Here is a 21,570-nt window from a genome sequence, read left to right on the forward strand (position 1 = left end):
GCCCGCATTATCCGTCGGCGGAACAGGTTGCATCACCGGAGTTGCAAACCTATACCCGAGGACTTGTGTGGCCATTTTCGACCTCTACCGAGCGGGCAAGCTCCAAGAAGCGCAAAGAATACAGTTTGAACTCGGCAAGATGGAGTTGGGTTTTGGTGATGGTGGTATTAACGGCACAAAATGGGTGGTCTCTGAGCTGTTGGGTTATCCTGAGGGATCGAGAGATTGTCGTCGACCTTATCCGCGGTTCACCGACAAGGAGAAGAAGAATTGGATACTAGACACGGTGATGGTGCTCGAAAAGGAGGAGGCCAAGCTGCGTGGTGAAGCTCCGGAAGCGTAAACGATATTGTCTCACCGTTGTATGACCGGTCTGAGCATCGATTTGAGTATCTAGCCTGATGACATGTAATGGTCGACTTCAAGAAGCGTTCATCGGTTCTATTGTTTAGCTATAGACAGCACGACTTTGTTCATGTGATCTGCACTTACCACTCCAGCTGCCGCCGGGGAGAGACACATCGAGGGGATACCAAAGTAAATGTCTTTACCATGATCGCTAGAGGGTGCGTGTAAGCTCATCTCGGCATCATTGCTTCACCTTCTTGGCAGCCGGCTCTTCGTCCTCATCGTCAGATGCTTCGGCATAGATGGTTTTGGGCTGCGTCGTCTTCCACGCGTTCGTAAACATCGGATCATTCTTCGCTTTGTCGGCATACTTCAACAGGGCTTCCCGAGGATCTTCATCTCTCAGCCCAGATAGTGCAATGTGATTCTTCACATAGTCCTCGTCTGGATTGCCCTTTGCGAAGGGAGTTACGACAGGMACGTGCGGTCGTCTGGGATCCCTCGATTTGCCGCTGGCCGTGAGTCCTACTGTGGGATGTCGGCTTGCGTAGGTCGATGCGCTGGGAACAGACCCCGAACCTGGCACAATAATGGCATCCCCAGAGATACCATGCGACAGATCAGTTGTAAAGTTGGGATCGTCGTCTACATGTCGCTTCTTCGGGGCCCGGGACATGACCGTTTTCGCGCCCGCGAGAGATGTGTTGGGGTTGTAAAGTAGATGAGCCTCTGCGTTGGCGGACCCGGTGAGAATCTGGTTGAGCTTTGGATGCCAGAGGACTGTTATCAGCGGACTTCCAGGAGTGACAGGCGTGACGAGCTCTGGACGGAGTGTGGCGGGGTTGAGAATGTGTAAATTGCCCTCTTCCGAGCCCGTCAAGATATTGGCTCCCGTTGGAGAAAAGGCAATGTTGGTTGTAGAGTATTGAGAGGATGTCGAGGTGTGGGAGACCGTCGTGATGGGAGACTTGAACTTGCGAGTGTCCCAGAGTTTGATGGTATCGTCACCGCCTCGAGTAACAACACTGCGACCGTCAGGGCTGATGGCTAGGCCGCTGGTCCAGGTGTCTTTCACATGTKCGTCGCGAATCTCCGCAGCAGGACGAGAGTACGGTCCTTCGCCTGCCCACATGACGAGACTGCCGTCCAGTGCGGCTCCCACGAGGAGGTTGTTACCACCTTGCAGTGGAGAAGCCCAGGCCACAGCTGTCATGCGAGTCCGACCAGCCGATCCTGCAGCCCGCGATTTGTGGACTATCACTTCCTTTTGTTGTCTCGCATGATTCACGTCCCAGATCCTCAAAGTACTGTCTGTGCCTGCTGTGACACACAAATTACGATCCGTAGGGTGCCATGTAGCGGTCGTAACCTCGGAAATGTGTCCTTTTGTGTTGTGCATGTCCCGCAGATACATGTCGCCTTTGACAAACTCGGCGACGACTTCGCCATCGCGGGACATGATTTTTGCTTGCGGGAGAGCTGTAGCGACCAGGACATGTTGGGCAGATAGAGGATTGAAGAGGACTTGGTGAACTGGATGTGTTTCCACATTCGCGGCGCCTTTGGTAGCAGTTGGATCTACCGATTTGAATGCGCGAATGGTTGTTGGTGTCATTGAGGCGAAGTCGTGGAATTTGAGCGTGCAGTCCATGGAACCGGTGATTAATCTGCCTCCAGATGGGTCCAGGGTCGCCGCGGTAATGGCGCGGTCGTGTGTCTTGATCACCATTTCATGTGAGACGGGGAATTCGTCCTCATCGTCGCTATCATCGTCATCTTCGTCGTCGTCGTCGTCGTCTGAATCCTTCTCGGAGTCCTTCACATTCGCGCCATCCGCCTTGCTGCCATGTTCATCCCCTCTTGATCCATCTGCCACCACTGCTGTTGGCCGTTTACTCAGCTCCACCTGTTTGCCCACATTTGATTGCCGCTTCTGCTTGCCAAAGGAAGTGGTGCCTAGAAAGTCCTGCAGCGCATCGTCGTTCTCCTGCTCAATCTCTGGATCTTGATCGTCCATTGCGCGACGGGTGAATGTACTGTGTGACAGCAGACAGGCGCAAAGAGAGATCCCACTTACGAGCTCGACGTCTACGAGTAATCTTTGACTGAAGAGTGCGCCGCAGACGTGATTGTGAGAGCGTGAGCTGCATGTGGAAGTTCCCCTTCATGTGCGGAGTGACGGGAACCTCGAATGACGCGACTTCTGTCACGGCCAAAAGTCGAAGACGCCGATGTTCCACTTCCACTCATCATCGGCCTCTGCTGCCAACATCATCAACATCGCCTCTCCTAACAATAAGGAAGCTGGCCTTCTTTCAGTTCCTTCAAGAGCAGAGCGTCATTTCGCACCGCTGAGATCGATACAGGCTCTGCAGAGGCCAAGATTCCCGTCGCGCTGGCACTCAACAAGCACGAGCTCCTTTGTGAATCACACGATCTGAAGGACAATATTTCATGCTGTACATGCAGCATCTCCATCGCGATGGCCAGCGAGCCTGACGTGTTCATGATTTGCACTCTGCTTGACATCACATCACCGTCAGTCGAGTACCCAAACCACCGAAAGCTAAAAGTACTGCCCACTTGCCAAGTCAATCATCCCATTCCTCAAACCCTGTCACTTGTTTCATGTCCGTCTTGGCTCACATGGTATAGCTCCACCTGTGAATGAACACATTGCGAATGATGCGATTCTCGCTCTTGGTAGAGCTCTAAATCTGGATTCACCGTCCCTCCGCCACATGCACTCGTTTCATGGCTACGCAGCCACCCTACAGCACCGCGGGGCATTGGAAGCTGACCTTGATCATGTCAAATCGTAAAGCCAGGACCAACATCTGGCTATGTATAGTCTTCTGCTATTTGAGGGATTGTACTGCAGGATGCCTGTCATTTGCCAGCCTCAACATGGAACTTCTCGAGCTTTTGACCTTGCAAGTTGGTCCAGATACCTGAAGAAAGAAAGATATAAGATGTTGACGATCCGCTGGAAGACTGGAATCCTCCAAGCAACAGTTTTACTTCGACATCAAAGTCAAGCAGCCTGATCATCATGAAGATTCAATCTTTTATCGTCCTCACATCTGTGGCAGTCGGCACTGTTCAAGCCGGACCACCACCACCGGCAGGACAGCCAGGACCGCCAGGACCACCCAATGCCGGTGCGCTCAAAGGTCCCAAAGGAGGGAAATATGACGAGGGCAAGTGGAATCACGACAACAACAACAATGCCCCCTCATACGACGGAGATCATCCATACGGGGGTGCAATTCCCAAGTATGGAAATGATGATGATAATGATCGCGATGAGGATTGTGATTACTACAACAACCATCCCAAGTATGAWCGCGATGGGAACTTCATTTCAGCTCCACCCCACTGCTCGGGAGGCGGACGATCGCAGCAGCATGGCGACGACTGGCAGCGAGATGATGACGACTGGCAGCAAAATGACAACCGCTGGCAGAAGTCTGACGGTGGCTGGAAGGTCAACAAGCGTCAGGGTGGTGGACCTGATCAAAACGGCGGGAATCGTRGCAATGATGGTGGAAATCGTGGAGTCGATAACAACGGCGATGGACGTGTCGATGGCGATGAAGGCRGCAGGTACGATGACGGACAGTACAGGGATGGAAACGGCTATGGAGCAGGAAGATATGCTAACGGAGACGATAGAGACGGCGACAGATATAGAGATGGGGACAGGGATGGAGACAGAGACGGGGATAGGGATGGAGACAGAGACGGGGACAGAGATGGAAGATGGCGAGGCGCAGCAGGTACTACGACCGTTCCGTTGTTGGGAGTGGTTTCTGTGCTTGCTGTGTCGTTCATGATGCTGGGTTGATGATGCGATGCAGATGTTGACGATCCTATGTTGATGCTGCTAAGTCGATGATTTTAAGTTGATGATTTTAAGTTGATGATGTTAGGTAGACGCAGCACGAATATTGATATGAGCTTTATGAAAATCGCGTTGAGTCGGCTGATATCACCATTTGACCTCGTCTGACCTGCTTACTGGCTGTGAGACTCCCCATCGCTGGTGGCCACTCAAGGCAATGGGTTCTCCAGGAGCTTTAGGAGATGTGGTAGCGTATCGATCGATTTTGTCAAGTCTGTGCGACAGTCAAATTACATCCAACCTTTAATCCTGGTTCCAACGTGATGACATACAGCTTGGCTTGCAACCTTGTAGAGTAGTAGGCGGTAGCATCAAACGATCGATCTGCTCTATCCCCCGAGCCTTTTCCACAGCTCAACGTCCTATGCAAGATGTACTAAATTTGGCACGAAGGGCTTTAGTCTMACGTGCTTCATCACCTGACATTCTTGTCATAGCATAGCCTTTTCTCAGATAGCTTGAACAATCCCACTGTACAGAGCCCAATTTAGTAATTGCCTATCCTCCGCTTCACCGCCGTCGGAGGGGATACCAAGATACTAGCGCAACAAGCAACAAGGTTTGTGACGTTGACCCCGGACTCCCAGAGTGGCTCATATCAGCCAAGACTTCTGGGCGGCACCATTCGCATCGACATCATCTCTCGGCTCATCTTTGCCGATTTTCAAGCTTACGTATTTCAGTAGGCGAAGTCAGGAAGGATGTGCTGGGGTCGTACCGTGTCCGGGGGGCTCAGGCAGAGAAACTGCCCGACCTGAAACACTTTCAGCCCTTGGCAGAGCTACAGCGAAGACTCTTCTTCTGACGAGCTTCCTGGTTCCAAGAGTTTGAGACAACGAGTACCGCTGGAGATATGCACAGACGATGGATGGACCTTGCACAAGCCATGTTGAGCCTTTCTTGTCGCCATGGCGGAGTCGGCTTGCGTTGACCGGATTCTTGGAGCCAGACGGTGACGTTCAGTGGTCACTGGGCATTCGCGGAGTCGCGGACCCATTGGCCTGCATACCTATAAAGTAGCCGGGGCGTAATGTCGTCCTCTCATCGGCTATAACTACAGCACTCGCCGAACTGTGTTTTGAAACCATCAGACATCTTTCCTACACATCAGTACTCCAAACCTTTAATCTCAGCAGCCGACTGCTTCAAAATGCTCAACAACAAGATCGTCCTGGCACTCGCAGCCGCTTCCTTTGTGGCCGCTCAAGAGATTGAGCGCAATGTTAGTTCCGCGACTTCAATAGCCGAGAGAGAATCTTCTAACACATTTCCCAGGACATTCCCCAGGAATGTCGCTCCATTTGCGAGCCCGTAATTGACATAAGCCGCCGCTGCAAGTTCGTATCAGTCCAGCCGAAGTCTTGGGCAGAGTGGCCCAGGAGAACACACATACTGACACTTTTGCAAGTTTCGACAACGATCAAAGGGAGCGAGACTGCATCTGCGATGTAGCCAACAACGCGTCGTTTGCGACTTGCAACGAATGCACTCTCCGCTATCCCCAATTCTTCGTTGAGTAAGTGTCATCTCTACTCTTCGAAGACAGGTCCAGTCCTAATAAGCGTAGCACCGATAACGATAACGACGATATCAACGACGTCAACGACAACGACGACAACGAGGTCGCCAACTGGTACAACAGATGCGCTTTCGGCGGCAACTCAACCACTGCTCCTGGTGCATCCATCACCTCGGCGCCAACTCCTCCTCTTTCGATGTCGACTGGTGTATACACAACGACTATGTGAGTAGAGCAGAAGCAGCCGAATCTGTCCTGCGATCAATCCACGATTCCGATCGATGAGAAGAGAGAGCTGATGTGCTTTGCAGCTGCGACRATGATGTTTTTGATAACGACAACGACCTCGATGATGACCGTGATACTCCTGACAACGGTGAGTGCTTCGATAGATCCCTGTGGATAATTCAGGCTGACACCCTCGTAGATGATGTCTGCCGCACTCGTGTCATGACAGGCGCGATTCCTGTGGTTCCTGTAACAGCTACCACGACCGATGCTTCAGGCAGTACCGTTACGTCTTCATTCTTCACCACCACATCCACTGGCACTCGGGGTCCCCAAGCCACTCAAACGGGCCAGACGGGTACAGGCGCCGGATCATCGAACTCAGGCAACGGCAATGGAAACAATGACGCCAATGGTAACAACGACCTTCCGGCATCTGATGGCGGAGCTATGGCGATGGCAATCCCGATGCTCTGGGCTGGTGCTGGCATGGTCTTTGTAGCGTTGGCTTACATCTGAGCCATGAGGCCTGAAGTCTGTATCGACTTGATGATGCGAGGTGCAGCATTGGAGAGCGGAGAGTCCGGAAGCAGTCTCTCGCGGATTGATTGCTGGGGTTTCCCACCGCTGTGCCTCCCCCTAATGATTAATATCATACTAGAAGCGGAATTCAATAATGAACATGATCTTCTCCCATGCTCAAGTCATTAGTCGTCTTCTGTTGGTAGTTCCGGCGGCTTTCGAACACTGCAACTGGCCAGACAGCCCCTTCAGTCCTTGGCCGGACCAACAGTTTATGCGAGGTTCACGCGTGATTGTATGCCTTGAGGCTCCACGAAATGGGCTTGGATTCCAGCCTCATCGTCTTGCATTCACTGAGAGACGGCATCGTAGGGCGTGAGAGCATCGCATGGCATGATGATGAAGAGGAAACCACGAGGTGTGTCTTCAATCATCTCAACGCCAATCCCCTTTAGGCTGAACCGAATCCGGCTAAGGAAGACCCTGGCACGTTTTCTGGCCGCGGCTTCGGGGCACTCCACAACTCCACAGATCGACCTCGGCTTTAGTTGACGGCGACATCTGTACTAGAGCGTCTTACATCTCTCCCATAGTTCCAGTAGACATCGAATTGTCATCGACATTCGACACATACCACTTTCTTCTCTGCYGTTCTCTCGTTACCATCATGTCGGTTCCATACAAGATCCAGGCCAGCCAGGAGCTGCTCGTTGGTAGCAGCAATGCAGGCAAAGCCAGCGACAGGATCCCAGTGATCGCCCGTCCATTCGTTTCCGAACGTGCTCTTAAGACATTGGACATTGTATGTTAAGAGCCTTCATTCGAGTGATCATGTAGCATCTGCTGACACATATCTCACTCACCAGGTCGAGAAGTTCGTCGAGGAAGAATGTATCCCTGCCGACCCCGTATATGCCCAGCAGATTGGTCAGACCACAGAGGAGCGATTCGCAGCCCACCCACAAGTGATTGAGGATCTCAAGAAGAGGGCAAAGGAGCTGGGGCTATGGAACATGTTCTTGCCCAAGAACCACTTCAAGGAGGGTGCTGGATTCAGCAACTTGGAATACGGCCTCATGGCTGAGTACCTTGGAAAGAGTCACACTGCCTCAGAGGCCACCAACTGTGCTGCCCCAGATACTGGAAACATGGAGGTGTTCGCCAAGTACGGCACACAAAAGCAGAAGGACAGATGGCTCAAGCCACTTCTTGAGGGCAAGATCCGCAGTGCTTTCCTCATGACCGAGCCCGATGTCGCCTCCTCAGACGCCACCAACATTGGTTTGGACATGAGGAGAGAGGGCAACGAGTACGTCCTCAATGGTCAGAAGTGGTGGTCTTCTGGAGCTGGTGACAAGCGCTGTGAGATCTACATCGTCATGGCCAAGTCCAACCCTCAGGAGAAGAGCCCATACAAGCAGCAGTCTGTCATCTTCGTTCCCCACGACACTCCTGGCATCACTATCCACCGCATGTTGTCAGTCTTCGGTTTCGATGATGCTCCTCACGGTCACGGACACATTACCTTCAACAACGTCCGCGTCCCAGCAGAGAACATGTGTCTCGGTGAGGGACGTGGTTTCGAGGTCATCCAGGGCCGTCTCGGACCCGGACGTATCCATCACGCTATGCGTAGCATTGGTGCTGCTGAGCGTGCTCTTGAGTGGATGCTCGCGCGCCTCAACGACCCACGCAAGACTCCTTTCGGCAAGCAGCTGAGTGAGCACGGTGTGATGCTGACCCGCGTCGCCGAGGCTCGTGTCGACATTGACGCTGCCCGTCTTGTCGTCTGCAACGCTGCAATCATGATCGACACCAAGGACGCCAAGTACGCGCTCAAGGAGATTGCTCAAGCGAAGATCTTCGTCCCTAAGATCGCACTCAAGATCATCGATGATGCTATTCAGGCATACGGCGGTGCTGGTGTATCACAAGAGACTCCGCTCGCCAACATGTGGGCACACGGTCGTACGATGAGAATTGTCGACGGTCCGGATGAGGTGCACTTGTTGCAGATGGGCAGGAACGAGAACAAGAGGGGTAAGGCCTGTCTCGCCAAGATTGAGGCGCAGAAGGCGAAGACTGCGGAGATGTGCAGAGCATATGGATTTGAGAACAGAGATATCTTGCAGCTTGGAAGACAGGCAAGCAAGGCAAAGTTGTAGATTGTTGGCTATGAAATAGTGCATGTTTCTATTACATGAATCTTCCGAAGAAGCTCTCACACTTGTGTCTCATTCAACTCACATGGCGGTATACTTTGGATAGTACCTACTTCGAATAGTACCTACACTGTTGACCCGCGTATATATCGTCTGTGCAGAGGGGAAGACCGTTTGTAAGAAGGGGCCCAGATTGATGTACACGTGCAACACCATGCACCACCCAACCACTTTACGAATGATCCGTCTTTGTTATATCCCACCAAAGCATTTCGAAACTGTTTAGATTTATCATTTGGTGAAGCCATGTTTGGTGCCAATCAAGTTGATGCCAAGCGAAGAGCTGCCAATCCCTGCATCAAAGTTATGGAAACCGTCTGCTCTTCCTATAGCATAGCATCCAATATACAACTTATAACATTAACAGATGATCCTGATTCAAGAAATGGCCATCTTCGGGATAGGGCGACGCTTGGCAAGCTGTAGGTGAATGCTCGAACACTTACAACGTAGCAAATCTTCGCACAGAAAGTAGCAGCTTACACGGTACCGCAATAGATCCGCAACACACATGACGACTTGATTCATAGGTATGATCCATGGCTATGAGCTCTATATCAAATGGTCACTACTTTCGTAACATTCAGACAGGTCACGTCGTCAGAGAAACGAACGTTTTTAATACAATGCGTGGCAAGCAAAGAAAGAGTTCCGCCTTTGTTATCAATTGCATACCTGGTATCGTCAGAAGTGCAGCGAGCAGCGAGGTGGCGAGCTATGTCGGTGGGGCAGGGAATGCTCCACGTTCCGGCCACACGAGAATTGGTGAAGAACTTCGATGGTGGCACCCATGAAATCGCCTGTCATGTTCGATATGTACGAGCTGTCATTGGCCTGCAGCACTTGGAGCTCCAACATTCTGGCCATGCAATGAGCCTGTTGCCATGCTGCGTAGGAGGTAAAGCCGAGCGTGGCAAGGTTCTCCGCCGATGATGCCAGCACTAAGTGGGATGGACAGTGATGGAGGAGACCCACAATGGTGAGATCAAGCGAATGGCGAAGGAGAAAAGTAATGAACCTTCACGGCAATTGCGTATCGCTATCTTACACCCGATTGAGGATGAAAGAGCGAGTGAATCGAGCTTGTTGGCCGATTTCTGGGTGCCAGGATGATGTGCGAGGCGATTGGAAAGACGAAGCTCCCTCCAGCCTTTCCTTTCTCGGCAGCGGGGTCGACCATGCTATTCGGAGGCAACCTCGACCTTCAAATATATTGTTCCCGTGGGAAACATGTCCATTGCATCACGCACCCGACCTTCCTTCTTCTCCCCACACACATTTCGACCTGCTCTGAACACAACCTTTTTACGAACTTTCACAATCACATCACACAAAATGGCCGAGTGTCCGATCAAGAAAGCCAATGTCGGTGGTGGTGGCACCCGCAACGACGATTGGTGGCCAAACGGTCTGAATGTCAAGATCCTCCGTCAGCGCACACCCGTCACCAACCCATTCGGCGAGACGTTTGACTACCCCAAGGCATTCCAGAGCCTAGACTACAATGCCCTCAAGAAGGACCTCCACGCCCTCATGACCGATTCACAGGATTGGTGGCCGGCCGACTTCGGTCACTACGGTGGACTCTTCGTGCGTATGGCATGGCACAGCGCCGGTACCTACCGCGTGGGTGACGGTCGTGGTGGTGGCGGTGAGGGTCAGCAGCGATTCGCTCCCCTCAACAGCTGGCCCGACAACGTCTCGCTTGACAAGGCACGACGACTGCTATGGCCAATCAAGCAGAAGTACGGCAGCAAGATCTCGTGGGCCGACCTGTTCCTGCTCACGGGTAACGTTGCCATTGAGTCCATGGGACTTCCAACACACGGCTTTGCTGGTGGCCGTGCCGACACATATGAGGCCGATGAGTCGGTCTACTGGGGTGGCGAGACTACCTGGTTGGGTAACGAGGTCCGCTATTCTGACGGCAAAGAGGGTCTCGATGGCCACGGTGTCGTGGATGGTGACCAACACAAGAAGGCACACACCGACATCCACGGCCGTGAGATGGAGCAGCCCATCGCTGCGGCCCACATGGGTTTGATTTACGTCAACCCAGAGGGCCCAGACGGCAAGCCCGACCCCGTTGCATCTGCCCGGGACATCAGGACGACATTCGGCCGCATGGCCATGAATGACAGAGAGACTGTTGCTCTCATTGCCGGCGGACACGCTTTTGGCAAGACCCACGGTGCTGCGTCTTCCGACAACATCGGCAACGAGCCAAATGCTATGGGCCTTGAGGAGCAAGGCTTCGGTTGGACCAACAAGCACGGATCCGGCAAGGGCCCAGACACCATCACCTCTGGTCTTGAGGTCACCTGGACCAGCACCCCAACTAAATGGAGCAACAAGTATCTCGAGTACATGTTCAAGTACGAGTGGGAGCTTACCAAGTCTCCTGCCGGTGCAAACCAGTGGGTGGCCAAGACCGACGACCTCATCATTCCCGACGCGTACGATGCCAACAAGAAGCACAAGCCAACCATGTTGACTTCTGACTTGGCTCTTCGCTTCGACCCAGAGTATGAGAAGGTTTCCCGTGACTTCCTTGAGAACCCAAAGAAGCTCGAGGAGGAGTTCACCAAGGCATGGTTCAAGTTGCTGCACCGTGACATGGGCCCACGTTCGCGCTGGTACGGACCCGAGATCCCCAAGGAGGAGGCTATCTGGGAGGACCCAGTGCCCGCCGCGAACTATGCCACCATTGATAAGAACGATGTTGCAGCGCTGAAGAAGGCCATCATCGCCACCGGTGTTGAGCCAACTGCTCTCATCAGCGCCGCCTGGGCTTCTGCCTCCTCTTTCCGTGGCACCGACAAGCGTGGCGGTGCCAACGGCGGTCGCATCCGTCTCGCGCCCCAGAAGGACTGGAAGGTCAACAACCCATCTCAGTTGAGCAAGGTTCTGTCCGCCCTCGAGGGTGTGCAGAAGGACTTCAACGCCCAGTCTGGTAGCAAGAAGGTCTCCATCGCCGATCTTGTCGTTCTTGCTGGATCCGCTGGTATCGAGCACACCTCCGGCGTTCAGATTCCATTCACACCTGGTCGCACCGACGCAACACAGGAGCAGACCGATGCCGATTCCTTCAAGCACCTCGAGCCATCTGCTGATGGTTTCCGCAACTATGGCAAGGGCACCGACCGTGTGCTCACCGAGCAGATCCTCATCGACCGCGCATACCTCCTGGGCCTGTCCGCACCTGAGCTCACAGTTCTTGTCGGTGGTCTCCGCTCCCTGAACCAGAACTTCGATGGCTCCAGCCATGGTGTCCTCACCCAAAACCCAGGCAAGCTCTCCAACGATTTCTTCGTCAACCTGCTCGACATGAACACACAGTGGAAGCAGGCCGGATCCTCTGAGCTTTACGACGGTATTGACCGTAAGAGTGGTCAGAAGAAGTGGACCGCTACTCGCAACGACCTGGTATTCGGTTCTCACGCCGAGCTACGCGCTATTGCTGAGGTTTACGGTGCGGCTGATGGCAAGGAGAAGTTCACCAAGGACTTCGTTTCCGCTTGGGAGAAGGTTATGAACAACGACCGATTCGACCTGAAGCGCTCTGGTGCCGTCTCCGCGAGATTGTAGAGAGTTAGCTTTGTGTATATGTGATGACGAATGAGGCTGGTGTTAAATAAGGATGACATCAGTCCAAATGAACGAAAAAAACATTTCAAACCGACTTTTCCACAATCAGAATCGCTAGACACCAGTATTGCTCGACTACTAACGCAGCAACTCCCAGCGACCATCTGTCAGCTGGCCCGGCAGGGTCAGATGCCCCAGGTACGATCAGACTGTTCTCATTCTCCCGGTCTGGAGTTGATGAATGCAAGCGCTCTGTTATATAGAACATTGATTTTCCCTCACTTATTTTCTCTAGTCTACCGCTTTCCGTGACTTCTGCACATCACAACCGATTATGCAGCCCATTTCAATTCCAACTAACTTGGAAGGATAGACTCGCCATATCCAATGACTACCGCGCAGCTGTCAGGTTCATCGCAGACCTTGGCTGACCATCGATATTGTCCAGCGCCCTTCGCATAACCTTCTGGAGCACGTCCGTCCGTGGAATCCTATCACAAAAGACAACACCGCCAGTGGGAACCTTGGACGAGGAGAGACGTTCGGCCGCGAAGTCAACCACATCTTGTGCGGTCAGTGAAGAATCTGGCGCCACCACATATGCAATCGGCTTGTACAAGCCGTCGTGTTCTTGGTCCGGCGTGGAAGTAACTCCAGCATCTGCAATCCCGTCGTGCTGGACGAGAACCGCCTCTACTTGGTCCGGCGACACCTTCTCGGTGCCCACAACGAAGACGTCTTTGTAGCGGCCGGTAATGGCGAGTTGATTGACTGATGAGACAAAGCGACCCTTGTCGCCTGTACGAYGCCATTTGCCCCGAGAATTCTCGACGAAAGCCGCATTGGTAGCAGCTTCGTTGTTGAAGTATCCTTTGAACACCCAAGGATTTCTACAACAGACCTCGCCGTCAACATCGGGTCCTACGTCTTCCAGAGTTTCGGGATCGATAATTCTGTATGCGAGTCAGCTATATAAAGGTGCGAATTCTGGGACGACCCTATCTTACGTGACTTCCATTTCTGGTGAATAACATCCTACATAGCCTGGAATTGGAGCAACGCCGGGTGGGATCGCAGTAACGCAGAAGGCCTCTGTACTTCCATACAACGACATGGGCTTCATGCAGTCAGGGAGAAAGTCTCGCATGGTCTTGAGCGACCATGCAGGCACTGAGCTTCCGCCACAATTTAAGTATCGCAGAGAAGYAAGATCTTCTGCACCTCGGACTCCCGTCTGGATGGCCGTGATCATGTCCAGCATCAGCTTGGGGTAGATACTCTAGAGATTGGCAGAAATGGTCAGCGCATGTCGTATCTTTGCTCAGTGGACAAAGATTGGGTTGGTTTAAGGGTGATCCTCTTGGGACAGTGAGAGGAGGTCAGACCATGCAATCAAGCTGTCAGTTGGTACCACCCTCCTATTTGAACTGACTTACAATTTTCCCAATGCTGAACTTGGAGATGTTTTCAATAACCGAGACCGCATCTTCTTGTCTGGAGCAATACAGGGTATGAAGGCCCAAGACTGCACTATTGCATGCAACATTACCACTGACATGATGGAAATCCAAACAGTGGAGAGTCCTCAGTCTAGTCTCACTTTTGTCATTCAGCATAGATTGGCACCTCGCGATCATGACTTCATGCGTGAGTTCGACTCCTTTAGGTGGCCCGGTCGAACCTGAAGTGAGGAGTCGATAGCAGGGTCTATCATCGCTGGACTCGTGGCTGTTGTGACCTTCCCAGAGTGACTCGTCAGAATGAAGGAGAGAGCTAAAGGTTCCGTGGTTAGATCCCGGCACTGGGGATCGACCATCAAATAGCAAGACCTGGGATGCAGGAATACCGACACTTTGAGCAGCTGCTGTGGCGTCTTCCAAGTACTCGGGCGATGCAAAGACCCAGCTTGCGCCTGCTGATTTCATCTTCTGAGCGGTCTCATCGCGCTTTCCGTATGGAGCCATGGGAGAGAAGACACCGCCAGCGGCGACTACGCCGTCGCCAAGGACATAATAAGTGATGTCGCCGGAGCTGAGCAGCGCAACACTGTCCCCGTCCTTGAGACCAAGCTCCCGTAGTCCCACAGCAAGTCGCTTGATAGAAGATGCATATTCTCGCCRTGAGATGGCTCGACCTGGCTTCTCGACATCAACGAAGATCTGTCATCCAGTTGATCGTCAGCAATGCGAGCGGGTTGGAAGTGACTCCTTCATACCGGAGCATCGACATCTTTGGGCCCGTTTTCGAGGAGGAATTCGATCAAATCCATTGTACAAAGCGGCTGTTAAGAGAATCAATCGAGGTAGTGACCGAGGTGGACGCAGGTATGCCACGCTTCGAATTTATGCTGGCTACCTTCCATGACCTCCTAGAGTGCCAGCTACAGAGCTGTGCTAAAGCAACCTACCACGCCAGAATGTCTTGGCCGATCTGACTCGCAATGGTCATTGGTCGAAGAGGTCATTCGTGCCAATCAGACGTCAGCGTTGAGCGGAGAGTGCACATGAGTCCTGATTGAATGGAGGGCATCCGGCTATGGCTTCATGCTGTACGAACCGAGCTCGACGCCATTGCCCAAGAGGACAATGCACCGCCAACATACTCACGGCCGAATCCGAGTCAATGTCGACGCTAGAGTGGTAGTGAATGGTGGAGTAAGTCGGTGTGACCGAGATCGATGCTTCTGCTCTGCGATTGTCGGGAAGATCTTGGTCACATTGAGTAAAGCAGTTGAATTATTGAACAGAAGATCGTTTGGTTCCCATTGAAGTGCGTCTAGCTCTCATAGAAGATGCATCATCATTATGAGACTTTTGCGTGCTGATGATCGCCGCTACATGTAGTTAATGGAAGATCTTCCCGAGGAGTGACGTTAGTCTCAGAAGCACAGACCGCAAAGACTCACTATTCCCATTCGAGCCGTTTCGCGTTTGGCAGAGTGACGTTTAGTGTGGAGCAACTGCCGACAGATCGCTCCTTCCAGCCTTCCAGGTCTCATCTTCCTTTTGCCCACAACCAGTGATTCACGCACAGCTTCTGCAAAATGGCGCGGGATTTGCAGTGGGGAAAAGAGTCTTCTAATGCTAGATATTCAACGACAATGCTGCTTCCGAGGCTGGTCTCCGTCCACTGGCAGGTCAGAAGCCCAACTCTCCGTGTCCACTGCTCGCCATGGAGACGCTCGAAAGACTCAGTTCTCGACTAGAAGCCAAACCATACCGCAATGCTAGTCTCGTGGAAGATGACACTCTACCCACCCTGGACCAGAACGGATATGTCGCTTTTGCACCGAATGATGCAGAGAATCCCCAGAACTGGTCGGCGGCCCGCAGATGGTACATCTCATCCGGAGCAATCCTGGCAGTCGTGAATGCCACTTTTGCCTCTTCAGGTCCATCTGGATGTTTGGACAGTATAGCCCAGGATCTACATGTCAGCGTCTTCGCAGCTGGGCTGGTCACGACCGCCTTCCTGCTTGCCTATTGTGCAGGCCCGCTCTTTTGGGCGCCCGTCTCGGAGATGTATGGAAGAAAGTGGATTTTCTCCGTCAGCTTTGCTGGGTACATCATCTTCAACTTTCTCTGCGCGTTTGCACCTAATKGTAAGGACGGAACTGGCGGAGCTGATTGGAACTTGCTAACCCCTCCTCAGTTGCTGCCCTCTTGGTTGGGAGATTCTTCACCGGATTCTTCGCAAGCTCAACACTCTCCAACACACCTGGTCTGCTGACCGACATCTGGAATCCTCTTGAACGAGGCAATGCCTATGCAATATTTACCGTTTCGACGTTCGCGGGACCAGCATTGGGACCCGTCGTAGCAGGATTCCTGGAGCTGAAGAAGGATTGGAGGTGGATCTTCTATGTCATGCTCATGATATCTGCCTGCACGATACCTCTTCTTCTCGTCATCCCCGAAACGAGTTCGCCCCATATCCTCATGAAGAAAGCCAAGCGCCTCCGAGGAGCCAAGACTGCCGACTTCAAGGACGTGAAGGCTCCACTGGAAGCAGAAGACCGAGCGCTCGCCCCACTGTTTCGCGTTGCCTTTGCACGCCCACCGGCCATCTTCTTCGATCCAATCTCCTTCGTCATCGCTTTGTACTCCGCCCTAGTATACACGCTGCTCTACATGTTGTTCGCAATTTATCCCATTGTCTTCCATGGCAAGCGTGGATACAATGCAGGCGTCAGTAAACTACCACTCATTGGCACAGTCGTTGGAGCGTGCATTGCGGGATGTTTCATCTTTTACAACTCTCGACAAGAACGAAAAGATGTGCTGGCAGGGAAATCCCGTGTCCCCGAGGATCGACTTACTTTGGTAAGGCTGCGACATGTCATTGTACGACCGAGCAAACACAAGAATTCTAGGCAAAGTATGGTGGAGTGCTTTTACCCATCACTATGTTCTGGTTCGCGTGGACCGCTCAATATAACAGCATTCACTGGATAGTACCGACGCTGGCAGGAACTTTCCTTTCCACGTCTTTCATGCTAATCTTCGTTCCACTGCTCAACTATCTTGCGGACTGTTACTTGAAGTAAGTCTGTGGCTTCTTGTATGTCGTTGGCGCTACGCTAACCAGAAGATGTAGGCATGCAGCTGCAGCATTCGCCGCGAATTCGCTCTTTCGATCACTTTGCGGTGCATCCACGCCGCTGTTCACCCGCTACATGTTTGAAGCTCTGACTGTTGCTGGAGGAGGGTCTCTTATTGCAGGATTGGGTTGCATACTGGCAGCTGTGCCATTTGTGTTGATCCGCTATGGCGATCGAATTCGCAAACGATCGAAGTGGTGTACGGATTTTGATAAGAAAGCGGCTGAGGAGGATTCGTCGTAGGCGTGAGCGGTTCCAATGATGGGCAGGACGCCAACGCAGAGATCTGGGAGATTCATGGTATGAATGGAAGAAATTGCCTTAATGCTCCTATTGAGCATTACGAAGGGACTGTAGATGCTCTTCAAGCATCGGCCAGAAAGAGATTGATGGTCTGTCTCTCCTCGTGCCTTCAACACTGGAAACTTCTCCTAATGTATGCCTACAGCTACCCTTGCACCTTGAAAACGACTGAACTATTGATGGGATCGATTCCCTCTTTTAAGATACCCAATACTAGCACCCAGCATTCTACTTTATCTACCGAACGAATGCAGCGTCCTTATCGTTGCATCCGCTTGATGTCGACAATGGTTTGCCCCGCAACAATTTCACGGTATCCACGTTGAAGGCTACACTTGGCCCCAAAGAGAGAAAGCCGCACTACGAATGATCTTTGATTGGTCGTATTGGGGACCTGGTTTACAAAAGTGGGTATTTGTGGAACTCTATTCCGCAGTTTGGCTGCCAGCCTCCCTTGTGGTCATTTTCGGCGCCTCTTGTTATTCATCGATGTTGGAAGGCCAATTCAAGCCACGGAATCCTAGTGGTATGCCGACGAAAAAAGTAAGTATTTATGAATGATGCAGCTTAGTAGCGCAGCAACACACCAGAAGTGGTAACGCTTCGAATCCTTCGAATCCTTCGCTGCAGCCCTTACGTATGCCGAGTCTTCGCAAACCATCCTTTCGCTATCTTATAAGTATACTCTCCTGTACACTACAGCAGCAGGCCTGGCTCCCAATAATCTGCAATAATTTTTTCACAAACATCCCCAACCAACCCGATACTGTTTAAATCACAATGTCTACACCCGAAAACCCTCACACCCTTCAAGTCGACTTTAAATGGAAGAATTTCCAATTTCTGGTTCAAGACAAGCAAACACAAAAGCCTCTCATCATCGTCAAGCACAAATGCCTCGTGCCACATCTAATATTCGTCGATGCCGAAACCGAAAAGACAATGGGAACAGCAACCTTACACTACTTCTCCATCCACGCAGACTGCACGATTGGCTCCCAATCCATCCAACTCAAAGCCCAGAAACGACTCACTACGAAATATTCATATTTCTCTCACGCCTATTCCGATGACGAGAAACCAGTAGTCATGACTTGGATAGGCTCCGCAAATTTGAAGAAATGGGATTTTACCCTTCTGGATGAAAATCAGGAGGCTGTGGCGCGATACTCGACCAATATTTGGGCTCTTAGGAAAGTTGGAGATATTGAGTTTGTTGGACCGAAGGCTGGGTCTAGAGCTGTGAGAGATGAGGTTGCTATTACGGTCTGCACGATTTATTATTGTATGGCTGGTATGTATATTGAGTTTGCACGTTTGGCGTATCATTTTGCTGATCACTATGTTTGAACAGTAAGAAGTACGAATATGTTTTCGCTCTTCGGGACAGCGTTCTCGGATGTGAAGCCTCTTAAAGCGGAAGAGGAGCGTGGTAAAGAAGTCTCGGAGGTTGTGAGTTAGTTTTTGGGAGAGGATCAACCAGGCTTGATTTATTGAGGAGATTGCGATGCACATTGCAGGGTGAAGTGTTTGGAGGTCGACCCAAGAGTCCGTTATATAATGTGAGAGAAGGTGGCTGTAGACCATCACAAAGAATCACAGCAATGAATGATAACAAAAGAACATCTCGAAGGCTACGATCCGAGCTGGCTTCATCTGTTCGAGATTTAGACTTGTACATTGAATAGAGAGCTTGAAGAGAGAGTGTCACAGCCTGATAAAGTAACCCCTAAATCAATCTTGGCTCGATAAACCTGGAGCATTGTTCGTGCAGCTTGCGAATGGCTTTGTTCTCCGGAACGATTGCTACGGCTGGCTTAGATGCGGAACGGGACAAAGACATGGCGCTTGCACACGTATGTCCAGCAAGCAGGTTACTGTCTCCATCACCACTGCAATAACTCCTTGTGTTCATCTTTGAAAGCTTGCCAGCCAGTGCGTATCCAGACATGTTCAGACATAACTCCCTTGCTCTCAATCGTGCAAGGAGCGTCTATCTTGCTTTTTGATTGGAAACGAGGCGGATATGTCCAACGGGGCTGCACCAGACTTCTGTAATGAGATACATCGTTCCAAATATCGCGGTCACGGCATCATGGGACAAGCAGACTGCTGCGTCTGCTGGACCTTGTGAGCACGCTTTCCGTCCAGAATCGCGCTCGGAGTCCGTAGCCGTCGGTGAGCCACCCACTGGCCAGCTGCGTACTAACAGCTACACAATGACAAATGCGCTATAATATATGCCTCTCTCGAACTATACACACTGCATCTTGGCTGCAGTATACGTCCAACTCGGTATCGATGTGCCTCGATGTGCCCGTCGCCGACACGACAAGATGCAGAGTCGACACCATACAGGACAGTGGATGACCGGTTCAAACAAAAGAGTAGCGGAACTCACCGCTTCGACAGGCTATGGACGAGAATGTGGAAGATGCGGGCTTGGACGGACAGCATTCATTCACTTCGAATGCCAAGGCTCGGATAAATGGCGCTAGTGGGCGCGCCTTGACTTACCGCGTCACGAAGCGCGAACACCTTTTGAAAACAACTCCACTCGACTTTCAATACCTGTTCCCCCCAACACCACCATCGATCGTCCATCATCCGCACCCCAAACCATCGCAAACGCCTGGCTAGGCGCACTACAACAGCGCTGCACCATCGGCAGCGGAAGTAAGTTCTTACAGTTGCAGAATCCGTTCGAGATCGAGTCTGATTTTCTACTAGAATCCCCTCCGTCTGGAATGAACAGCATACTGTGGTCAACCACACGCAACAACGGCCGGTATCGCCTACTTGTCATCGCGCGTCGACCCCGGAAAGCCTCCAACTAGACCACCCTCGATCGAGGCCACCTGGGGACCTAGACTCAGTTACAACACTTCAGCCATGTCGAGCCTCGCATCCTTGAAATGCACCAACACCAACTGCAGCTTCGAGACGGCGGATCCAGCCGCGCTCGCAACGCATCTAACGCAGTCAAGCACCAATGGCGATCGCTGGGTATGCCAGGGCAAAACCTGCACGGCGATGTTCTGCGGTACCGCAGCAATGGATGGCGATGGTGGCCATCATTACACCTGTCAGTCATTCCTGGACTTCCGCACGGCGCGCAAGTATGGGTTTTTCCTCACCAGAGGCAAGACACTGGAGTTGATGAGTCGACGCACTGCTGCCCAAATGAATGGGACAGTACCACTCGGCCCACAACCAGGATTCTCGAAGCCAACTGCAAAGTCTGCGAGAAAGAGGAAGATCGTCAAGAAGRGCGTTGAGCCGAAGAAGAAGACTGCTGAACCGCGCAAGAGACAAGCGACCGACCGGCTAGACGGAGCTTCCAAGCGTCGCAAGGATGAAGACAAGGAGCAGGCTCAGGCTGGACCCAGAGACGGCAACAATAACGAAGATGATACACGCGATGAACTTGTGAACCCACTGACCGGGATCACAAAGGTCGGACAAACCAAGACCAATCATCGCTTCAGCACCACCACGATCGATGAAGCATACACCGCGCCAGCATGTTACGGTTGTACACACTGCAGCGTCGAATTCCCAACATACGAAGCCGCAGAAGTACACACAGTGTACTCCAACGATGTCAAGCTACGCCGAGAGTGCCTTGGCTGTAAGCAGGGCTTCTGTTTCGACAAGGCGGAGTTCTTGATGCACATTGATGTGTGCGCGGCCATGAAAGACTGGATGCAGAACAACAATATTGCTTGGAATCGCATTCACGACAGGGACATCATGGACCAGGCGGACAAGACAGAGGAACGCCGCACCTGGCCTGCTCGAAACGACACACGATACATCAAGAAGAGTGAGCGCGCAGCTAATCAGAACGCTGCCGCTCCAAACTTCATGACTATCGGCGCGAGGGTGACCGCCAAGAAGGTCTCCTCCAACCAGTCGTCCGCATTGCATCAGTTGGCTCATCCGGCTACTCAAGTCACCAGCACGAACGAGGAGCGCACCTACAATGGTGTCGCTGAGGGCGAGGATCTGGTGGAGCAAGATCGCCGCCATGTTGGCCTTGTACGTCACTCCGCAACACGCAACCCAGTTCCCGCCACCCCACTGCCAGCGAATGTGGGCCAAGACGACTGCAACAAAGCCAGCAGTATCGAAGCTGGAGGAGAGAATGAGAGCGTCAGCAAGGAACAGAACTGGGCCATGGCGCAGAACCGCAACCTGGGAGGCAAGGCTAGGTTGGACGCACTGTGGAAAGTGCTTCCGCATTAGGGGAGCAAGGGACGTGTGCAGTGTCACAAAGGTATGGTGGAACGATGCAAATGATTTGATGTGCAGATGAAGGATGGAAAGCCTCGAA

General features: G+C 52.2%; 9 protein-coding genes; 7 read left to right on the forward strand and 2 right to left on the reverse strand.

The window, feature by feature from the left end:
* Window positions 1–589: 589 nt before the first annotated feature.
* Window positions 590–2,365, reverse strand: RCC_07318 (probable RRB1 protein, involved in the regulation of ribosome biosynthesis; the record flags this gene model as incomplete). Its single annotated transcript, XM_023772576.1, has 1 exon — window positions 590–2,365. One exon carries the CDS (start codon window positions 2,363–2,365, stop codon window positions 590–592), a length of 1,776 nt encoding a protein of 591 aa, XP_023628344.1.
* Window positions 2,366–3,400: 1,035 nt separating this feature from the next.
* On the forward strand, window positions 3,401–4,195 carry RCC_07319 (uncharacterized protein; the record flags this gene model as incomplete). Its single annotated transcript, XM_023772577.1, has 1 exon — window positions 3,401–4,195. One exon carries the CDS (start codon window positions 3,401–3,403, stop codon window positions 4,193–4,195), a length of 795 nt encoding a protein of 264 aa, XP_023628345.1.
* Window positions 4,196–5,402: 1,207 nt separating this feature from the next.
* RCC_07320 (uncharacterized protein) lies at window positions 5,403–6,518 on the forward strand (the record flags this gene model as incomplete). XM_023772578.1 has 6 exons in its annotated part: window positions 5,403–5,474; window positions 5,528–5,589; window positions 5,661–5,768; window positions 5,820–5,996; window positions 6,083–6,147; window positions 6,199–6,518. 6 exons carry the CDS (start codon window positions 5,403–5,405, stop codon window positions 6,516–6,518), a joined length of 804 nt encoding a protein of 267 aa, XP_023628346.1.
* Window positions 6,519–7,188: 670 nt separating this feature from the next.
* RCC_07321 (related to acyl-CoA dehydrogenase, medium-chain specific, mitochondrial precursor) lies at window positions 7,189–8,686 on the forward strand (the record flags this gene model as incomplete). XM_023772579.1 has 2 exons in its annotated part: window positions 7,189–7,323; window positions 7,388–8,686. The coding sequence occupies 2 exons, from the start codon at window positions 7,189–7,191 to the stop codon at window positions 8,684–8,686; spliced, it is 1,434 nt and encodes a 477-aa protein (XP_023628347.1).
* Window positions 8,687–10,078: 1,392 nt separating this feature from the next.
* On the forward strand, window positions 10,079–12,331 carry RCC_07322 (probable Catalase-peroxidase; the record flags this gene model as incomplete). Its single annotated transcript, XM_023772580.1, has 1 exon — window positions 10,079–12,331. The coding sequence occupies one exon, from the start codon at window positions 10,079–10,081 to the stop codon at window positions 12,329–12,331; it is 2,253 nt and encodes a 750-aa protein (XP_023628348.1).
* A 391-nt stretch (window positions 12,332–12,722) lies between these two features.
* On the reverse strand, window positions 12,723–14,600 carry RCC_07323 (uncharacterized protein; the record flags this gene model as incomplete). XM_023772581.1 has 5 exons in its annotated part: window positions 12,723–13,284; window positions 13,339–13,610; window positions 13,768–13,825; window positions 13,958–14,490; window positions 14,547–14,600. 5 exons carry the CDS (start codon window positions 14,598–14,600, stop codon window positions 12,723–12,725), a joined length of 1,479 nt encoding a protein of 492 aa, XP_023628349.1.
* A 902-nt stretch (window positions 14,601–15,502) lies between these two features.
* On the forward strand, window positions 15,503–16,785 carry RCC_07324 (related to mfs-multidrug-resistance transporter; the record flags this gene model as incomplete). XM_023772582.1 has 2 exons in its annotated part: window positions 15,503–15,932; window positions 15,983–16,785. The coding sequence occupies 2 exons, from the start codon at window positions 15,503–15,505 to the stop codon at window positions 16,783–16,785; spliced, it is 1,233 nt and encodes a 410-aa protein (XP_023628350.1).
* Window positions 16,786–18,014: 1,229 nt separating this feature from the next.
* RCC_07325 (uncharacterized protein) lies at window positions 18,015–18,695 on the forward strand (the record flags this gene model as incomplete). XM_023772583.1 has 2 exons in its annotated part: window positions 18,015–18,528; window positions 18,589–18,695. The coding sequence occupies 2 exons, from the start codon at window positions 18,015–18,017 to the stop codon at window positions 18,693–18,695; spliced, it is 621 nt and encodes a 206-aa protein (XP_023628351.1).
* A 1,431-nt stretch (window positions 18,696–20,126) lies between these two features.
* RCC_07326 (uncharacterized protein) lies at window positions 20,127–21,482 on the forward strand (the record flags this gene model as incomplete). The annotated part of the gene is made up of 1 exon (XM_023772584.1): window positions 20,127–21,482. The coding sequence occupies one exon, from the start codon at window positions 20,127–20,129 to the stop codon at window positions 21,480–21,482; it is 1,356 nt and encodes a 451-aa protein (XP_023628352.1).
* Between the last annotated feature and the right edge of the window lie 88 nt (window positions 21,483–21,570).

This window comes from Ramularia collo-cygni (assembly GCF_900074925.1).
Source record: "Ramularia collo-cygni strain URUG2 genome assembly, contig: RCC_scaffold11, whole genome shotgun sequence".
Lineage (NCBI taxonomy): Eukaryota > Fungi > Ascomycota > Dothideomycetes > Mycosphaerellales > Mycosphaerellaceae > Ramularia > Ramularia collo-cygni.